This window comes from Neophocaena asiaeorientalis, unplaced genomic scaffold, assembly GCF_003031525.2.
Source record: "Neophocaena asiaeorientalis asiaeorientalis breed wild unplaced genomic scaffold, Neophocaena_asiaeorientalis_V1.1 scaffold123, whole genome shotgun sequence".
In the NCBI taxonomy this organism is placed as follows: Eukaryota; Metazoa; Chordata; class Mammalia; order Artiodactyla; family Phocoenidae; genus Neophocaena; species Neophocaena asiaeorientalis.
In genome coordinates, this window is record NW_020173666.1 from 8,880,894 (window position 1) to 8,896,738 (window position 15,845).

At 43.6% G+C, this 15,845-nt stretch overlaps 1 protein-coding gene across 5 annotated transcripts in view; it reads right to left on the reverse strand.

Annotated features, from left to right (window-relative positions):
• Nucleotides 1-237: 237 nt before the first annotated feature.
• The window catches only part of CNKSR3 (CNKSR family member 3), a 100,896-nt gene continuing 85,288 nt past the window's right edge, over nucleotides 238-15,845 (reverse strand). For 4 of the 5 annotated variants that reach the window (XM_024748030.1, XM_024748032.1, XM_024748034.1 and 1 more), the window contains 6 exons: nucleotides 14,425-14,493; nucleotides 14,037-14,183; nucleotides 8,610-8,734; nucleotides 5,270-5,475; nucleotides 4,694-4,813; nucleotides 238-1,753 (listed from right to left, as the gene is read on the reverse strand). In XM_024748030.1, coding sequence (XP_024603798.1) covers nucleotides 1,455-1,753; nucleotides 4,694-4,813; nucleotides 5,270-5,475; nucleotides 8,610-8,734; nucleotides 14,037-14,183; nucleotides 14,425-14,493 — 966 coding nt within the window. In that variant the 3' untranslated portion in view covers nucleotides 238-1,454. The remainder of the gene's footprint in view (nucleotides 1,754-4,693; nucleotides 4,814-5,269; nucleotides 5,476-8,609; nucleotides 8,735-14,036; nucleotides 14,184-14,424; nucleotides 14,494-15,845) is intronic. The other variant, XM_024748031.1, reaches the window with a different exon arrangement.

Genomic DNA, 15,845 nt, shown 5'->3' on the forward strand with positions numbered 1-15,845 from the left:
CACTGGACCGCCAGGGAAGTCCCACCAGAGGCATTTTAAAAGGAAGATGTTAACTCCAAGCAATCTCCAATTTCAGGCAGTTCAGCAAAGTAGACATTTCAAGGGGTGAGGGGAAGATATTTTTGAATAGGAGATACCAGCTTTGCCCAGGGATATAGCTCAGAAAATTCTCCAAATGTAATTTTACTTTACACATGCTCCCTCAACGCCCCCATTTCTAATCCATAAAATCCTAAAATGGTTGGGAGGGTTTATTTTGTTTTTTTAACAATAGTGCCCACAGTGGCAACAGCTAAGGTGGTCACTGGTAAACCTGAAAACATTTTGAACACTTTTTTCGTTAGCTTCATGTAGGACACAAAACAGAAATATATCAATTACATGTGACTAAGAGTAAGAAAAATATACAACTATATTTAAAACACTTAAATTAACAAGATAGTACTTTTCCATTCTAGCAAAATATCATACATTCAGTTTAAACAAGAGTTAATATCCAGACACACTTTTCCAAAATACCTGATGCTAGTTGAAAATGAGTGACCGTGAGATTTTCCAAGAGATTTCTAATTAGCAAAATGTGTACAATTTTGAAGAACTGTCCATTCTTTTCTAGAAGATAGTCATTGAACACGTCAAAATGCAAACTGATGTCTCTCTCATAAACCTAAGTATGGTTGCTTCGTTTTTCTCAATGATACTTTGGCTGTCAGCAAATCTTATAGCTTCTTTTCCCTTAAAGACAATAATATACAACACCCTTCACAAATAACCATAAACTTCTTTGTGTGTAGTAAGCCCTATCTAAACATTTTCACGTGTTTCTGTATTAACTGACTTACACTGAGACTGTTATGAAAAGGGCATTAACTAAGTGTAACTGGCCTACACTCAAACCTCTGCTCTGAAAGAGCATCAGAGGCTTCCCACGTGTTATTTCAGAGTCAAAGCTGCTACACTTACACATGTGGTATGTAGCTTGAAAAATCAAAACAAAACTGTTTTCTCCACTGGCTTTTTCAGGTGAAGAAGTTGGACCAAAAACCAACACATCTGTGTGACACTGGCCACCAACTGTAGTCCCACCCCCCTAAAAAGAACAATGGCCCAGATCCTCAGAATGACGATAACATTCCCGGCCAAGGCTCTGGTTTAGGGAGTGTGCCTCCGTGTTCTGACTCTCAAGGAAGCAAAAATAAAGCGGACTCTCCCCATTTCTCTCCTTTGGCCTCCATAAGCCAGCATCTAAGATTCTCTGGATTTGTTCCCATCCAATGATTTCAAAATTCCAAGTGCAGTATACAACTTAAAAAAAAAGAAAAAGAAAAAAGAAAAGCCACGAAATCGCATAAGGTCGCTGCATAATACTGTGGATGAAAATCAGAACAAGTTGCTGATTGAGGACACAAGGCACTTGGTAGCAGGAGACAGGGAGGGTCCCGGGAACGCAGGGCTCAGTGAGTCAACAGTTTCAGGCGAGTAAACCAGCTGACCAGCAGGGACGGCTCTGGAGAAGAGGACTTGGCCGCCGAGGAGCTGGCTTTCTTTTTGGTCCCTTCCTCCGAGAATGGAATCGTGGCGCTGCTGTGGAGATCTGAACTGATGTAGCACCTGCTGCCTCGGATGTAGTCTGCACCTCGGACCAGCTGCCTCTCGGTCGTGGGTCTTGAGAAACGGTATGGGGGGGATGACCTTTCTTCGATGATCGGAGAGATCCGCTCATTACTGAAATACCGGCAAAGGCCGTCCTCACCTGTTTTCAGACAAAGCCCACAAGTAGTCCGTTAAAATACCCATCCTCTGCATGGCACTGCCTCTGAAAGTGGCGGCACACCCTGCCCTCCTCCCAGGGATGGGCTACCAGGCCCCCCAGGAGGCCAGGCTCACACCACTGGGTGCTAAGAAAGCAGAAACGGAAGAGGTAGGTGCACACTTCAGGCTGCTTTTCCATCTGAGAGGTAACACAGGGGCAGAGCAGAATCAGAGAGCCCGCACTTTTTTCTTTCTTTCTTTTTTTTTTTTTTGTGGTACGCGGGCCTCTCACTGCTGTGGCCTCTCCCATTGCGGAGCACAGGCTCCGGATGCGCAGGCTCAGCGGCCATGGCTCACGGGCCCAGCCGCTCCGCGGCATGTGGGATCTTCCCGGACCGGGGCACGAACCCATGTCCCCTGCATCGGCAGGCGGACTCTCAACCACTGCGCCACCAGGGAAGCCCTTTTTTTTTTTCCCGCACTTCTTAATCAGTGTAGAATTTTCATGATTTCACTTGAAATCAAAAAAACCAAGAGAAAATCTTATAATTCTATCAGTCCTTCCACATCTGTCCCTGCTCAATGCCTGCAGCCCAGAGCACGTGCCCCTGGAACGGTGGTTCTTATTCCCGAGCATCCCTAAGGAGCATTTAGGAGGTGGGATGCCTTTGGTTATCACTCTGAATGCAGGGCAGGCACTCTTCACCTTTAATGGATGGGGTTCAAAGATTTTAATGCTCTGCAAGGCTTGGGACATTTCTGGAGAAGGAAGAATGATCCCACCCTACAAGCCAGTAGACCCTCTGGGATGGGGGCAGGGGGGTAAGAAACTGAATAGAAACATAAAATGCAGGGCACCCTGGCAACATGTAGCATTCTTTTGACTCAGAAATTCCACTTTTAAAAATGGATGAAGAACTACGTACAAGATGCTTATTGAAGCGATATTAACAATTGGGGGGGAAAACACAGATAACCTAAATGCTCAACCATAGCAGACTGAATGAAGAGGTGCTATTGCCATAAGATGGATTACTAATGCAGCTATTACCAAAAATACACCTGTTAACGTTCCCCTTTCATAGTATTACTGAATATCTATCTATTCCATTTTGCACATTTTTCTAAGCGTATAATACGTAAATATAGGAACAACTAGAAGATACAAAAAACATTCAGAGTGATTATTTCTAGGTTGGGGAAGCAGATTACAGATTAGTTTTCTCGTACATTCTAGAGGTTTTCCAACAATTTGTTTTATTTCTGTAATCAAAGGGGGAAAGTTACGTTAAAAAGTGCCCACTGTCAAAAAGTCACATTTTGTAGGAGTCTATTTATATGAAATGCCTTGAAAAAGTAAATCCAGAGACAGAAAGTAGATTTTCAGGGCTTCCCTGGTGGCTCAGTGGTTAAGAATCCGCCTGCCAATGCAGGGGACGTGGGTTTGAGCCCTGGTCCAGGAAGATCCCACATCCCACATGCCGCAGAGCAACTAAGCCTGTGCGCCACAACGACTGAGCCTGTGCTCTAGAGCCTGCGAGCCACAACTACTGAGCCCACGTGCCGCAACTCCTGAAGCCCACGTGCCTAGAGCCCGCGCTCCACGGCAAGAGAAGCCGCCAAAATGAGAAGCCCGCGCACTGCAACGAAGACCCAACGCAGCCAAAAATAAATATTTATTTAAAAAAAAAAAAGATGACTATGAAAGTTAAAAAAAAAAAAAAGAAAGTAGATTTTTGGTTGCCAGGAGCTGAAGGAGGAGGGAATGAGGAATGACTGCTTACAGGCGTTTTTTGTTGAAGTGATAGAATATTCTGGAATTAGCACAACTCTATGAATATACTAAACACCACTGAATCGTACATTTTAACAGGGTGAGCTTTATGGTATGCGAGTTGTCTCTCAAAAAAGCTGTTATTTTTTTTAATTGCCCATTATGCAGGTACCTTTCTTTCTAAAATGATAACACCAGAAAAAATGTGGAAGGTGGGATGGAAGCCAAGTATCTTTCCATTTTCCTGACCTCACACTCCCCACCCCTACACCCCACATCTCAACCTTAAACGAAATAAAAGTATAAATCGGGGACTTCAAATGCTAAAAAGAATGGCAAAGAAGATGTGGACATTTCTCAATCTAAACAAAGAACTGCCCTGCCCCCTGCTGTCTGCTCCACAGATTTTCGTGTCAACTAAGGGTATCTTGGACCTTAGAAGGCAACTTCTCCCTTTTCCAATTTAGTGTAATCCAGGTGATTTGGGTACTTAGGTGACAAACTTTACCAAGTCGCAGGGAGAAGTCAGGGGTTGATCACTTTGGAAGTTAGGCCTCCAGAACTTTTCTCTTCTTCCTTTTACAATCTAAGGCCTACTGTTCTCTAACTTTTCACCAGCTCCTTGTTTCAGTGCCACAAAAGCAATGTTACGATGTCCTGACAATCAAATGTAATCTGGCCAAAAATAAGACTATAAACATTTTCCTCAAAAGACCAGTGCTATCACCTGTAACTTTGATTACAGGGTAAATTAAACACAAGTTTCTTTTCCAATAGTAGTTACTCTCTAACTCAAGAAGGATTGGGGGAGAAAAACACCCATGTCTGTTGGTCAAAAATCAAACAGGTTCCAATAATAATAGTCATAAAATTGACGATGAGATTGTTTAACGAATAGTGTATTTCTATGTGTTTAGAAATTGGACCATCAGTGTCTACAGCCTTTTTAAAGCACACAATACTGTTTAGGAGATTTACAATCACTACCTAGGAATATATATTTCTGCCATTCTACACACAGATAGGACCTTAGAGGCCTTCAGCAACCCCTGATTTTGCAGATGAGAAGATGACTTTATGGTCATTAGAGCACAAAAGGGCTGAAACGAGGGTCTGGGCTTTGGACTCCAGGTTTGGTGTTTTTCAGTTTGCTTAAATTAAACTTACTTTTCCTCCCATGACTTCGAGGTCTAGCAAAAGGGTCCACAATCCCCATCCAGCTCGCATCCGCAGGCATGGACAAAGGCCGGGGCTTGCCTTCAGAGGGAGGGGAAGGAAAAGGAAAAGCTGACAGAGTTTTTGGACTTTAGAGAATCCTTCCCTTTATTTAGAACTAGACCCTCCCCCACCCTGACATCACACTCACTTCAGCATAAGCAAAATAACACAGTTTAAAAATAAGAAAAGTATTTTAAAGCACTGTATTTCCACAGCAAACCATTAGGACAGAGGCATGCTGAACTTGCGTCTGTGGGTCCACGGAGCAAAGCAGCTCCAAGTTAAAATGCAGGCACTGAAAGCTGAAACTGTAACATGATCTCACCCCGCTGGGCTTGGATGCCAGGCAGTGTAATGACTCAACAAGCCTTAGCTTTAGAAAGATGAACAAAGGTCTCATACTTAGAATTTCATTGAGGTTTATGTTTTCCTTGGATTACCCTTCAAGTCTGCCGAATTCATCCAACAGTTCCAAACAAGGAAGGGGGAGGGGAAGAGAAACAAAACAAACACTCAGTAACGTACCATAGGATGGTGTTTTCTCTCTCATTTTTGTGGGCAGAATATTGGTTTCCACGGAATACCCAGGCAACTGATCGGAATCAGCGATGGTAAATCTCCGTCTCCGGCTTTCCTGGTCCAGGAAGGAATTGGGGGACTCAGAGCCCTTAGGGCCAGGCTGTGGCTGTTTACATTTACTGAATCCGTAAACGGAACTCCCATTCTCTTCCCTGCAAGATAGAGGGCAATAGTTAAGTTGCTTACGAAGATCCTCTCACACTAAAGAATTATAGGATGCATTCTGCCTCTAGCACACGGAAGAAAACAAATCCTCCTTTCCCTCTGGAGGAAAAAGCAACACTTTTTCAATCACAGTTGCTTCTCAAATACACAGAGATCCTATTAAATAAGAGTAAATACCATGATCCTACTAAATAAGAGAAAATGAGATTTTTTTTCATATTTGTTTAAGGGATACACATATATCTTGAAGAGCTAGCTCTGGTTTTGCTGTACATCTGTCCTAGAGTTGAATCTCCTCCTTACTACAGACACCACAAGTGAAGGTATGATCTACTGAACCTTTTTTCTCATGCCAAGAGTAGTATCTTTGCCAAGATCCAGCAGAGAAGACGCTTGATGTGCGATGGCAGTTGTCAGGTTTCGAAATGATGTCAAAGATTACAAAGCGGCCTTTAGAGCGGCCAATGGAAAGTGCCTATTTTCTAAACAAAGTACAGAAACCAGCAAAAATTGGACCGCTGCTTGCAACTTCGTTCTTTCTAAATGTCAGCTTATAATAAAACTTAAAATTAATTTTAGTTGAGTCCAGATTACCAGCTGGTTAAATTTTTGGCACTGAGTAAATTCCATTACGGGCTCATTGCAAAACTACTAGATAAACCCAGAATCCACTGAGTTCAAAAACAGTCTAAGGATCAGCCTTGCCTACTGGTGTTCCCAGTGAGCCTGCTGCCTGCATACCCTTTCCCCACCACAAATCTATCTCCTTCTATACTTTTAAACCTGGCATATAACTTCCCCATTCACAAAGCTTTCGCGACTCACCACTTGTTCTCTGTGACCATTTGCACATTTCATTCCTAATAAAATATGCTTCAGTGACTTCCCTGGTGGTCCAGTGGTAAAGAACCCACCTTCCAATGCAGGGGATGCGGGTTCGACCCCTGGTCAGGGAACTAAGATCTCACATGCCACGGGGCAACTAAGCCCTCGCACCGCAACTACTGAGCTCGCGTGCCTCAACTAGAGAGGCTGCGTGCTGCAAACTACAGAGCCCACATGCTCTGGAGCCTGTGCGCCACAACTAGTGAGAGAAAACCCGCACGCCACAACTAGAGAGAAGCCCGCGTTGCAACGAAAGATCCCGCATGCATCAACGAAGATCCCGCGTGCCACAAGATCCACTAAGACCCGACACAGCCAAAAATAAATAAGTAAATAATAAATTTTTTAAAAATAAAATAAAATATCCTTCATTAATGGTGTGTGCGTGCCCACGTGTTTCCCCCAATAGAATCGAAGCGCCAGGTCCCTTTCACCTTTACTACGTACATACCCTTCTTGCCACAGCTCCTGTGACCCCTCACTGAGACCCAGACAAGAATATTCAGGATTAGGGGAGTCGGGGCCATCCTCCCTACAGCCTACAGTTTCTGATAGAACAGTCCACACACTGGTTTGTTCTATCAGTGAAACCCTCTGCTCTCTATGTGCAAAAGCAACAACTCCTTGTAATTTTTTTTTCTTTTTTTTTTTTTTGCGGTACCCGGGCCTCTCACTGTTGTGGCCTCTCCCGTTGCGGAGCACAGGCTCCGGACGCGCAGGCTCAGCGGCCATGGCTCACGGGCCCAGCCGCTCCGTGGCACGTGGGATCTTCCCGGAACAGGGCACGAACCCGTGTCCCCTGCATCGGCAGGCGGACTCTCAGCCACTGCGCCACCAGGGAAGCCCAACTCCTTGTAATTTTAAACACAATTTAGATCTCGTGACCACAGGACTCTGGTCTGTGAATACAGGAAAGAACCTGGTCTACCAACCAGAAAGCCCCTGATCACTGCAGCCACTGCTCTACATGCTATAATAACTTCTGGGCAAACCAAGACTCGAGGAAGAGGAAAATGACATTAATTTTTCTTTGTGCCCAGGAAAGAAACACAGCAGAAGCAAAGAGCACAGCTTAAAACAAAATCAAATGAAAAACTCCACCCTGAAGTGAAAAATTACTGTAAGTTCAGTCCAAACTGTGTCTTATGAAATATCACAGCATGATTAAGTATTTCTCAATTTAGTCTTGAACAGTTGACTAAGATGTTGGCAGTTCTCTGGGGGCAAGAACTACATCTGTTTTGCATAAGATGGTAAATCAGGCCCAACTCTCAGTAAATGTATGTTTCATAAATGAGCCAGATTCTCTACTTTTACCAGCATATGTAAATATGGAAGATGATATAAATAAGCCTATATTTTCATACCTTAATCATCCCCTATATAACATCTAGCATAACCGTCCTCATTTTACCATAAACATTTAAGATAGCCATTAAGAAAGTAATGATCCTGAAGAATGTATAATAGACACACACACATAAACACACATGGCCATGCAAATATAGCCCATCCACACCTATTTTCACATTTTTTAAGTCCTACGAAGAACACATCCCTCTCAGCAAAATAAAACTGTAACTTTAATCAATCTCACAGAAATATTTATTATCTTCCGCCCCAGAGATGAATTTACCGTGTAGTTAATGAAACTTCGATGCCCAGTGAAGAATTAAAACAATGCAGTCCCCGACAGCACATGCTTTAATCAGCCCCCTCCCCATCATACTGGCTGGCTTCAAGGCCCATAAAACTAGATCTGTTCCTACACTTCGCCCTAAAGGATCACACTTCCCCTACCCCTGGTTTCACTGAGATATAATCGACATATAACACTGCATTCATTTCAGAGGTACAACGTAGTGATTTACGTATGCACGGCAAAACAATCATCACATGTGGTTACCAATTCTTGCTTTCCTGTGATGAGCACTTTTAAGATCTACTCCCTCCGCAACTTTGAAAGATACACAACATTGTTAACAACAGTCACCACGCTGTACGTTACACCCCCAGGACTTCGCCTGTAACTGGAAGTCTGTCCTTTTCGACCCCCTTCACCCATTCCCCAACGCCCACGCCCAGGGCGATACTTTTTGACGGTGGATTCAAGACTCATGTCCAACACACTGGAGTGTCAGCAGCGTCTCCTCTCGAGATACTTGTGGTCTTCACACCACCACTAGCACCTCCACGCAAGGAGAGGTGCACATCACAGAAATGGGCACCGACATACCGGGGGGAGTAGGGAACGGTCGGTGGAGGAGGGATATAAAGATCCAGGATGGCTGGCTTCTCCTTCTTCAGTGAGGCATCCATCGTGCTGTCCGGGGACTGAGTGGTTGTGGGCGGAGGCGAGGTCTGAAAGGGAGTAAGTGTAAAAGCATGAACGTTACCTCAGAGACCGTTCTCCCCAAAACCAACACCAGCCCGTGGGTAAACAGGGGCCCAGGTCATTTGTGTGTCTGCAGCTACTGGAAACATCCAACGTGTATTCTGCTTTGAGACACTCAAAATGTACCGAGAGTTTTTTTGTTTTGTTTTTTTTAAAGTATGGTTGATTTACAATGTTGTGTTAGTTTCAGGTGTACAGCAAAGTGATACAGTTGTGTGTGTGTGTGTGTGTGTGTGTGTGTGTGTGTATATACATATTCTTTTTCAGATGCTTTTCTATTAAAGGTTATTATAAGGTATTGAATATAGTTCCCTGTGCTATACAATAGGACCTTTTTATTTTATATATAGTAGTGTGTATCTGTTAATCCCGAACTCCTAATTTATCCCTTCCTCCCTCCCCACTTTGGTAATCATAAGTTTGTTTCCTGTCTGTGAGATTGTTTCTGTTTTGTAAATAAGTTCATTTGTATCATTTTTTAGATTCCACGAATGAGTGGTACCATATGGTATTTGTCTCTGTCTGACTTACTTCACGTAGTATGATAATCTCTACGTACTTCCATGTTGCTGCAAATGGCATTATTTCATTCTTTTTTATGGCTGAGTGGTATTCCATTGTATATATAAACCATTTACCAAGAGTTCTGAAAGCCTAGGTGCATAGTGAAAGAAAGGCAGAGGCCCAGGAGCCAGGTGTCAGGCAGGTTAGAATTCCAGCTCTGAGCAAATCACTTAAACTCCCAAGCCTTAGTTTCCTCCTCTGAAAAACAGCCGTACTGACAGTGCCTCTCACGTAGGGCTGCAGTGAGGACAGAATGAGTTAATTCACACTAATTACTAACAATGCTACCATTCACTAGGAGTATGGGCTTGGAGTTCAGACTGCCTGGGTGCAATCTTGGTTATACCTCTGATTAGGTGTGTATCTTCCAGGCAACTCACTCAACTTCTCTGTGCCTCTTCTATAGATTGGGAATAAACAGGGACAAAGACAGTAGCAACACAGGGTAGCTGTGAGAATTAGGTAATGTAATACATGTAATGGGCTTAGCACAGGGCTCGTCGCATAGTAAGTACCCAACCTTATGCCGTCTAACTTAGTATTATACACACAAGTTAATTTTTTAAATTTAAAATCCACACAGCTTTAAAAAAATATTTTAAAATCTTGTGTGAGACCTTCAATCCTATCTCTTCTACAATCTAACAGCAATGATTGGCCTTTTCTGGTTGGTAAAGGAACAGCAAGAAAATGAGTCAGGGCACGAAGATGTTGGGTGAAGGCCAGTGGGAGGCAGCCCGTGAGGACAGTGCTAGACCCCAGGGAGTAATAAAAGGACACCTACGCCCTATCTAGCCCAGGTGGTGATGGATGGAAGACCCCCTATCTCCTGGAAGTGAGAGTGGGAATGGGAGTCTAAGGGTTGGGAGGACGGGAGTAGCCGGTGCTCACAGAGAGACAGCCCCATTTTGGGGAGAGATGCCGAGGCACAGGGAAACCGTCTCCCAGAGCATACACCACAGTCTGTCAACTCTCCGAACTATGTAATTGATCCACATCTCATTCTGACAATCTTGGACAATGTCTGAAAACATGGGGCCAGGACCCAGGCCCTCAACAAATAGAAACAGAAGAAAATTGGAGCATTTCCATAGAACAGGCATTTTCCAAAAACTCCAACACTGATGGTTACTTCTAAATCAATAACCCTTGTTTACCAGGATTGTGGCCTAAAAACAGAGCGATGAACAGCTTTTCAGTGACAACATGAATGATGTTGATAAGAACTAAAGATGCTCCCTCCCAGCAGAGGTGGGCACCCAGGCATACAGACCCCTGAAGAATGACACACAGCGCAACAGCCAGGGCAGGGGCTGAGAAACTGTACGGAGTACTGGTCTACCAGAGTTCATGTTCTGAAAATATCCTGGACACATCACCAGATGCCTAATAGCTAAGCTGTAAAACGGGCTCTGCATTTTGACAGTTTTCCCTCCCTGGGTCAGAAGCAAAGCTAGGTGTCTCATGCCTCACCTTCACCTCGCCCCGCAAACTGCACAGTTAGTGGAACCGGGCAGGAAGGTAGACAAAACCAAAGAAAAAGGAAGCATGCCCCTTCTTAAGTGAATTTCCATAGGTCAAGGAACTAACTCTAGCCTATACTTAGATATCATTTTCACTTCCCTTCTGAACACATCCACCTGAATTTTCCTGTCACTTCAAGCTCAGTGATGCCCAGAAGACCTATCATCTCTGCCTCCCAGATGGCTCTTTCCTGACATTCTAATTTTTGTCACTGGTATTGCCACCCAGGTTCGCTGCCACATTTCACATCTGCTTCTTCCTTGCCTTGCCTACCTTCCTCACCGCTACCCGAAAACCTCTGCTGTCAACATGAGTAATTAGGAGTGACATTCAGAAATACTAAATACTTATCTGAGGTGCTACAGCTAAGATGTGGCAGAGGTGGGATTTGAACTCAAGGAGTTCAACTCCGGGGCCCCTTCCTGTCCACTATGCTGTGCTGCTTTGTGAGTCCTCTTGATGCTTCTTCCAAATGGCCTCTTGCACTAGAACTGCCCCATCCCAGCCTCGCCCAGAACCACATTACCCATCACCTACACGTGTAACAGCTCCCAACTGGTGTTTCTTGTGTTTAGGTAGTATCATGGGCTACACTGTGTCCCCCAAACCCCCAGTAGTTCAGAACGTGACTGTACTCTGGAGATAGGATTTTTAAAGACACGTTTAATTTAAAATGAGGGGGCTTCCCTGGTGGCGCAGTGGTTGAGAGTCCGCCTGCCGATGTAGGGGACACGGGTTCGTGCCCCGGTCCGGGAAGATCCCACATGCTGCGGAGCGGCTGGGCCCGTGAGCCATGGCCGCTGAGCCTGTGCGTCCAGAGCCTGTGCTCCACAGCAGGAGAGGCCACAGCAGTGAGAGGCCCGCGTACCGCAAAAGGTAAATAAATAAATAAATAGATAAATAAATAGATAGATAAATAGATAAATAAATAAAATGAGGTCATGTGGGAATTCCCTGGTGGTCCAGTGGTTAAGACTCTGCACTTTCACTGCAGGGGACACAGGTTTGATCCCTGGGTCAGGCAACTAAGATCCCACATGCCCCATAGCACGCATCTTCCCCCCCTCAAAAATAAATAAATAAATAAATAAATAAATAAACAAATAAAATAATACAAGGTCATATGGGTGGGCCTTAATCCAGTATGACTGGTGTCCCTATAAGAAGAGGAGATCAGGACACAGACACACAGAGGAAAGACCACATGAAGACAGGGAGAAGACGGTCATCTGCAAGCCAAGGAGAGAGACCTTGGAAGAAGCTAACCTTGATTTGAGACTTCTAGCCTCCAGACTTTTGAAGGCATAAACTTTTGTTTCGGTCACCCAGTCGTTGGTACTTTGTTACAGTGGCCCTAGCAAACTGATGCAAATATTAGTGTAAAAATCAACTGTCAACCTGTTGACAAAAATTACCTGTGAGATGAAGTCCATACTCCTTAGCCTGGGACTCTATACCCACCCATCCAGCTCAGTCCACTGGTCCAGCTTTCTCTCCCACCCTCTGCCCCAAAGAGTCTGGTCTACTTATTCTTACAGGAGCGCTGTGGTGTCTACCCAGAGCCCTTGGTCAGTCAGTGAACCCGGCTGCTGTGCGTGTCTGTTGCTAAAAGGTCATGGCTGCCCCCTTCTCTGGAAAACTGCCCTCAGTGGACAGCTGCCACCCCTGAGTACAGCTACCAGCGCCCGTGCTGTGTGGTTACACCTGGGTAACAGGCCAAGACTGAACTCTACCTGAGAGAGCATCTGCTGGCTTCCCCTCCTTATTCTGCCTCCTTCCCTCCCGGACAAGTTTTACCTGAAGCACAGGCACTAAATCGCTTTCACAAGAATGTCTGTCGCACACTCTGCTTCTAGGAGACCTTGTCTGGGCACCGCCCTTCCCTGATGGCAGCACATCCTCAGTTGGTGGGCGTGTGTCTGAAGAACAGCGTTCCTCTCCTCCACCAAACAGCCTCCCATCTGCCTCCCAAATCCCACCTAGTTTTCCAGGCTCCAAAGGGCTCCCACCTCCTCAGGAGGAAGCTCCTTCACCTACCTGTCCACACCCACCGCCCTTTCTTCAGAACCTAACATTTACGCCCCTGCACCAAGGAGCTGACAGAGTTGCTGTGTGGCAAGCACTCCATCAACCATCAGTGAAGACCTCTTCGATGTTACTTAACACACTCTGAGAATTCCAAAACTACTGAAAGATGGTGCCCCTTATACTGAGCGATGCAAACAGAAGCAGCTGGGGTGTGATCGATATGTTCCGTTATTATCTAAAAAGTGAACTTAATTATGTGCCCCTTCCTGGCTCCACCCTCCACAGCCTGGTCTTTATTTTTACGTGCCTCCATGCCCCTAAGGTACACACATAGGCATATTTCCAGTGCTGTGTGCATCACGAGGTATCCAAACTGATGGCTTGAGACCACTGCTGTTCCTTCCACTTGAAGATGTACAATAAAAGCACAGAAAGTTACATATAAATGGCAAATCTCAATCTTATGAAAGGGCACTAAAATGTGATTGCTTTTCATTCATGATTTAGGAATTAAACACTAAGAACCGATGACATAAGGAAGAGGTTGCTCAGGGTGCATGGTCCAGCCAGGTGTAGGCAGTAAGGAGTGCACTGTTTGTAGAGAATTTAAATAATAAAACTCACTAAAGACCAGTGTGCTTTTTATTATCACCCAAGACTGCCAAATCTAAACAACGGAGCGATGCAGCTCCCCGCTGGGTGGGTTGTTCTCACAGTCTACACCCCTGCCTTTTTAAACCATGCTGAGGACTCAACCCCATGCGGTCTCTCTAAGTTCAGCGGTCAAACTGGATTCCTTTATGTGAGCACGTGTTTGAAATGAGAGAGGAAAAGGACCAGATGGAACTTTCTGTAGTGCTGGCAGCCACTCGCCACCAAGTGGCTACCAAGCACTGAAATGTGGCCGCTGAGACCGAGGAACTGAAGCTTTCATTTTAATTGTTGAAATAGACACTGGTGGCTAGTGGCTGCCATACTGTTCAATGCAAATCCAGCACGGCTATTCTCACATAAGTAAGATTATAGGATAATTATCCATGCACAAGCTCCTGAAACCAATCAAAGTGCAGTCTTTCTTTTTGGAGACAAATCGGATATTGGATATTGTTCTTGCGCCGATGCCAGAGGAAAGATTTCAACCAGTGACAGTACCTGGACCAGAGGCGGCTTCCATCGTAGGTTTTTCAGGGGGGCGGGAGTGAAGTTGAAGGAACTTGTGGGCCGCTTCTTAAGCAGTAACACAACTCCTGTAGGATTCTCTCTTAACTTTCTCACCAGATTTTTTAGCTGCCATCCCACCTTCAAAGAAAGAAAATGAGTAGAGGGTACTTGCTCATGAATAACGAAAACCCAAACCCCTATGAATTTACCTCAAGGAAATCGGCTATGAGCAAATAGGTAGACACAAATCTGTTCATCCTAGCACTGCTTAAAATTATGGAGAATTAGATATAAACTGAAAATTTTTTAAATGCATGCAAAACGGTTTAAAAGTTCTAGAGGGGAATATGAAGTCGGAAGTCTCCATGAACAAACTCACCACAGTTTGCTGATTGACCTGAATGACTTCATCACCGGCGTGAATCTTCTGAGATCTGTCTGCAGGAGACTGTTAGAAAAAAACAGAGAGAGACCGGTCATATTTTTTAAACCTACTTCTTTCTGCTTCTATTTCTTCTCCCTTCTTTTTTCTACAGAAAACGAGCAACGGAAATATAATCTTCTCAGGAAACATTACACAGTGTACTTGAGTTCCCTAAAAGTACACAGCCTGTAGAACTTGGCATTGGGTACTGGTGTTCTCTCTTCTATTAGCAGTTTGTTATAACAGATAATCTGTCAGTTGGAACAGCCAAGGTTCATCTAACCTATCGTGAAGAGTGGGACGCACTGTCCACATAATGGGCTGATCAACGCCATCGGTTCATCTAAAATGAGACTCACCTATATCCCTATCAAAATTAATCTTGTAAAAGCCGACCAACTGCTTCACGTGGACCAACTGCTTCATGTGTAAAGATCATCAGTGTACCTCTGTCCTACCGTTTCCTTTTAAGCAATTATTAAAACTAAATCTTACTTTTACTTAAACTTGTTTTACATGTTATCATAATGCTATTAACATAGAAAGATAGTGACAATATTTCTTTAGAGAAAATTTAAATTTTTTGCATTTTCAGGTGGAATTCTAAGTGCATGTGTTGTCACAGTATCAAAACAAAGTCCAGGCTTTGTTTCTCTCAAATAATAGTTTGCTACAAATTTGCAAATATTGATACAAATATATATACATCCACATGTGTGTGTACAGACAGATAAATAGATGTAACCTGTTTGTCAAATATTTTCCCACAGTTTCTGGTTCACTGAATCAAACTAAACTCTTTATGTTTAAGGTATTTCAGATGATTTTAAAAAATGGTTAGAAAAAATTCTGCCAACAACCTTTACCTAAGCCTAAGATATCATTAGGTTTATTTTATGGAGTTTTGAGAACACTGAGATTCAGTGTTAAATAACTTACTATGTGCCCAGTGTTATGGACACATAGTAAGTGAAAGATGCAGAATATAATTTTATGCTTATTATGTGGCTTTTAAAATTAAAGTAGTACCTTAAAATTTTTCCCCTGCCAAATTATAATTATATGTTGAAGTGATTATTTCATCTTAAAAGGAATCTGTGCCATAATTTCATCTCAAATTTTTTTCTCTCGCTAATATATTTTCCAGACGTAAACATTTTGGCATTTAGTTGTACATGAAATTTGAAAAGTATTTTAGAATAAGAGTAATGTCTAATCCTTCCTAGAAGTATAAGTTTATTATTATTATTTAACTGCAAAAACAACAAAAGCATGGGATAAAATAAAACAGAACTATGTAAAAAAAAGATATTTCCTATGATCAAAAGAGAAAGAAAGGATCAAACTTTGATTTCAAATTATAATCAAATGTTATC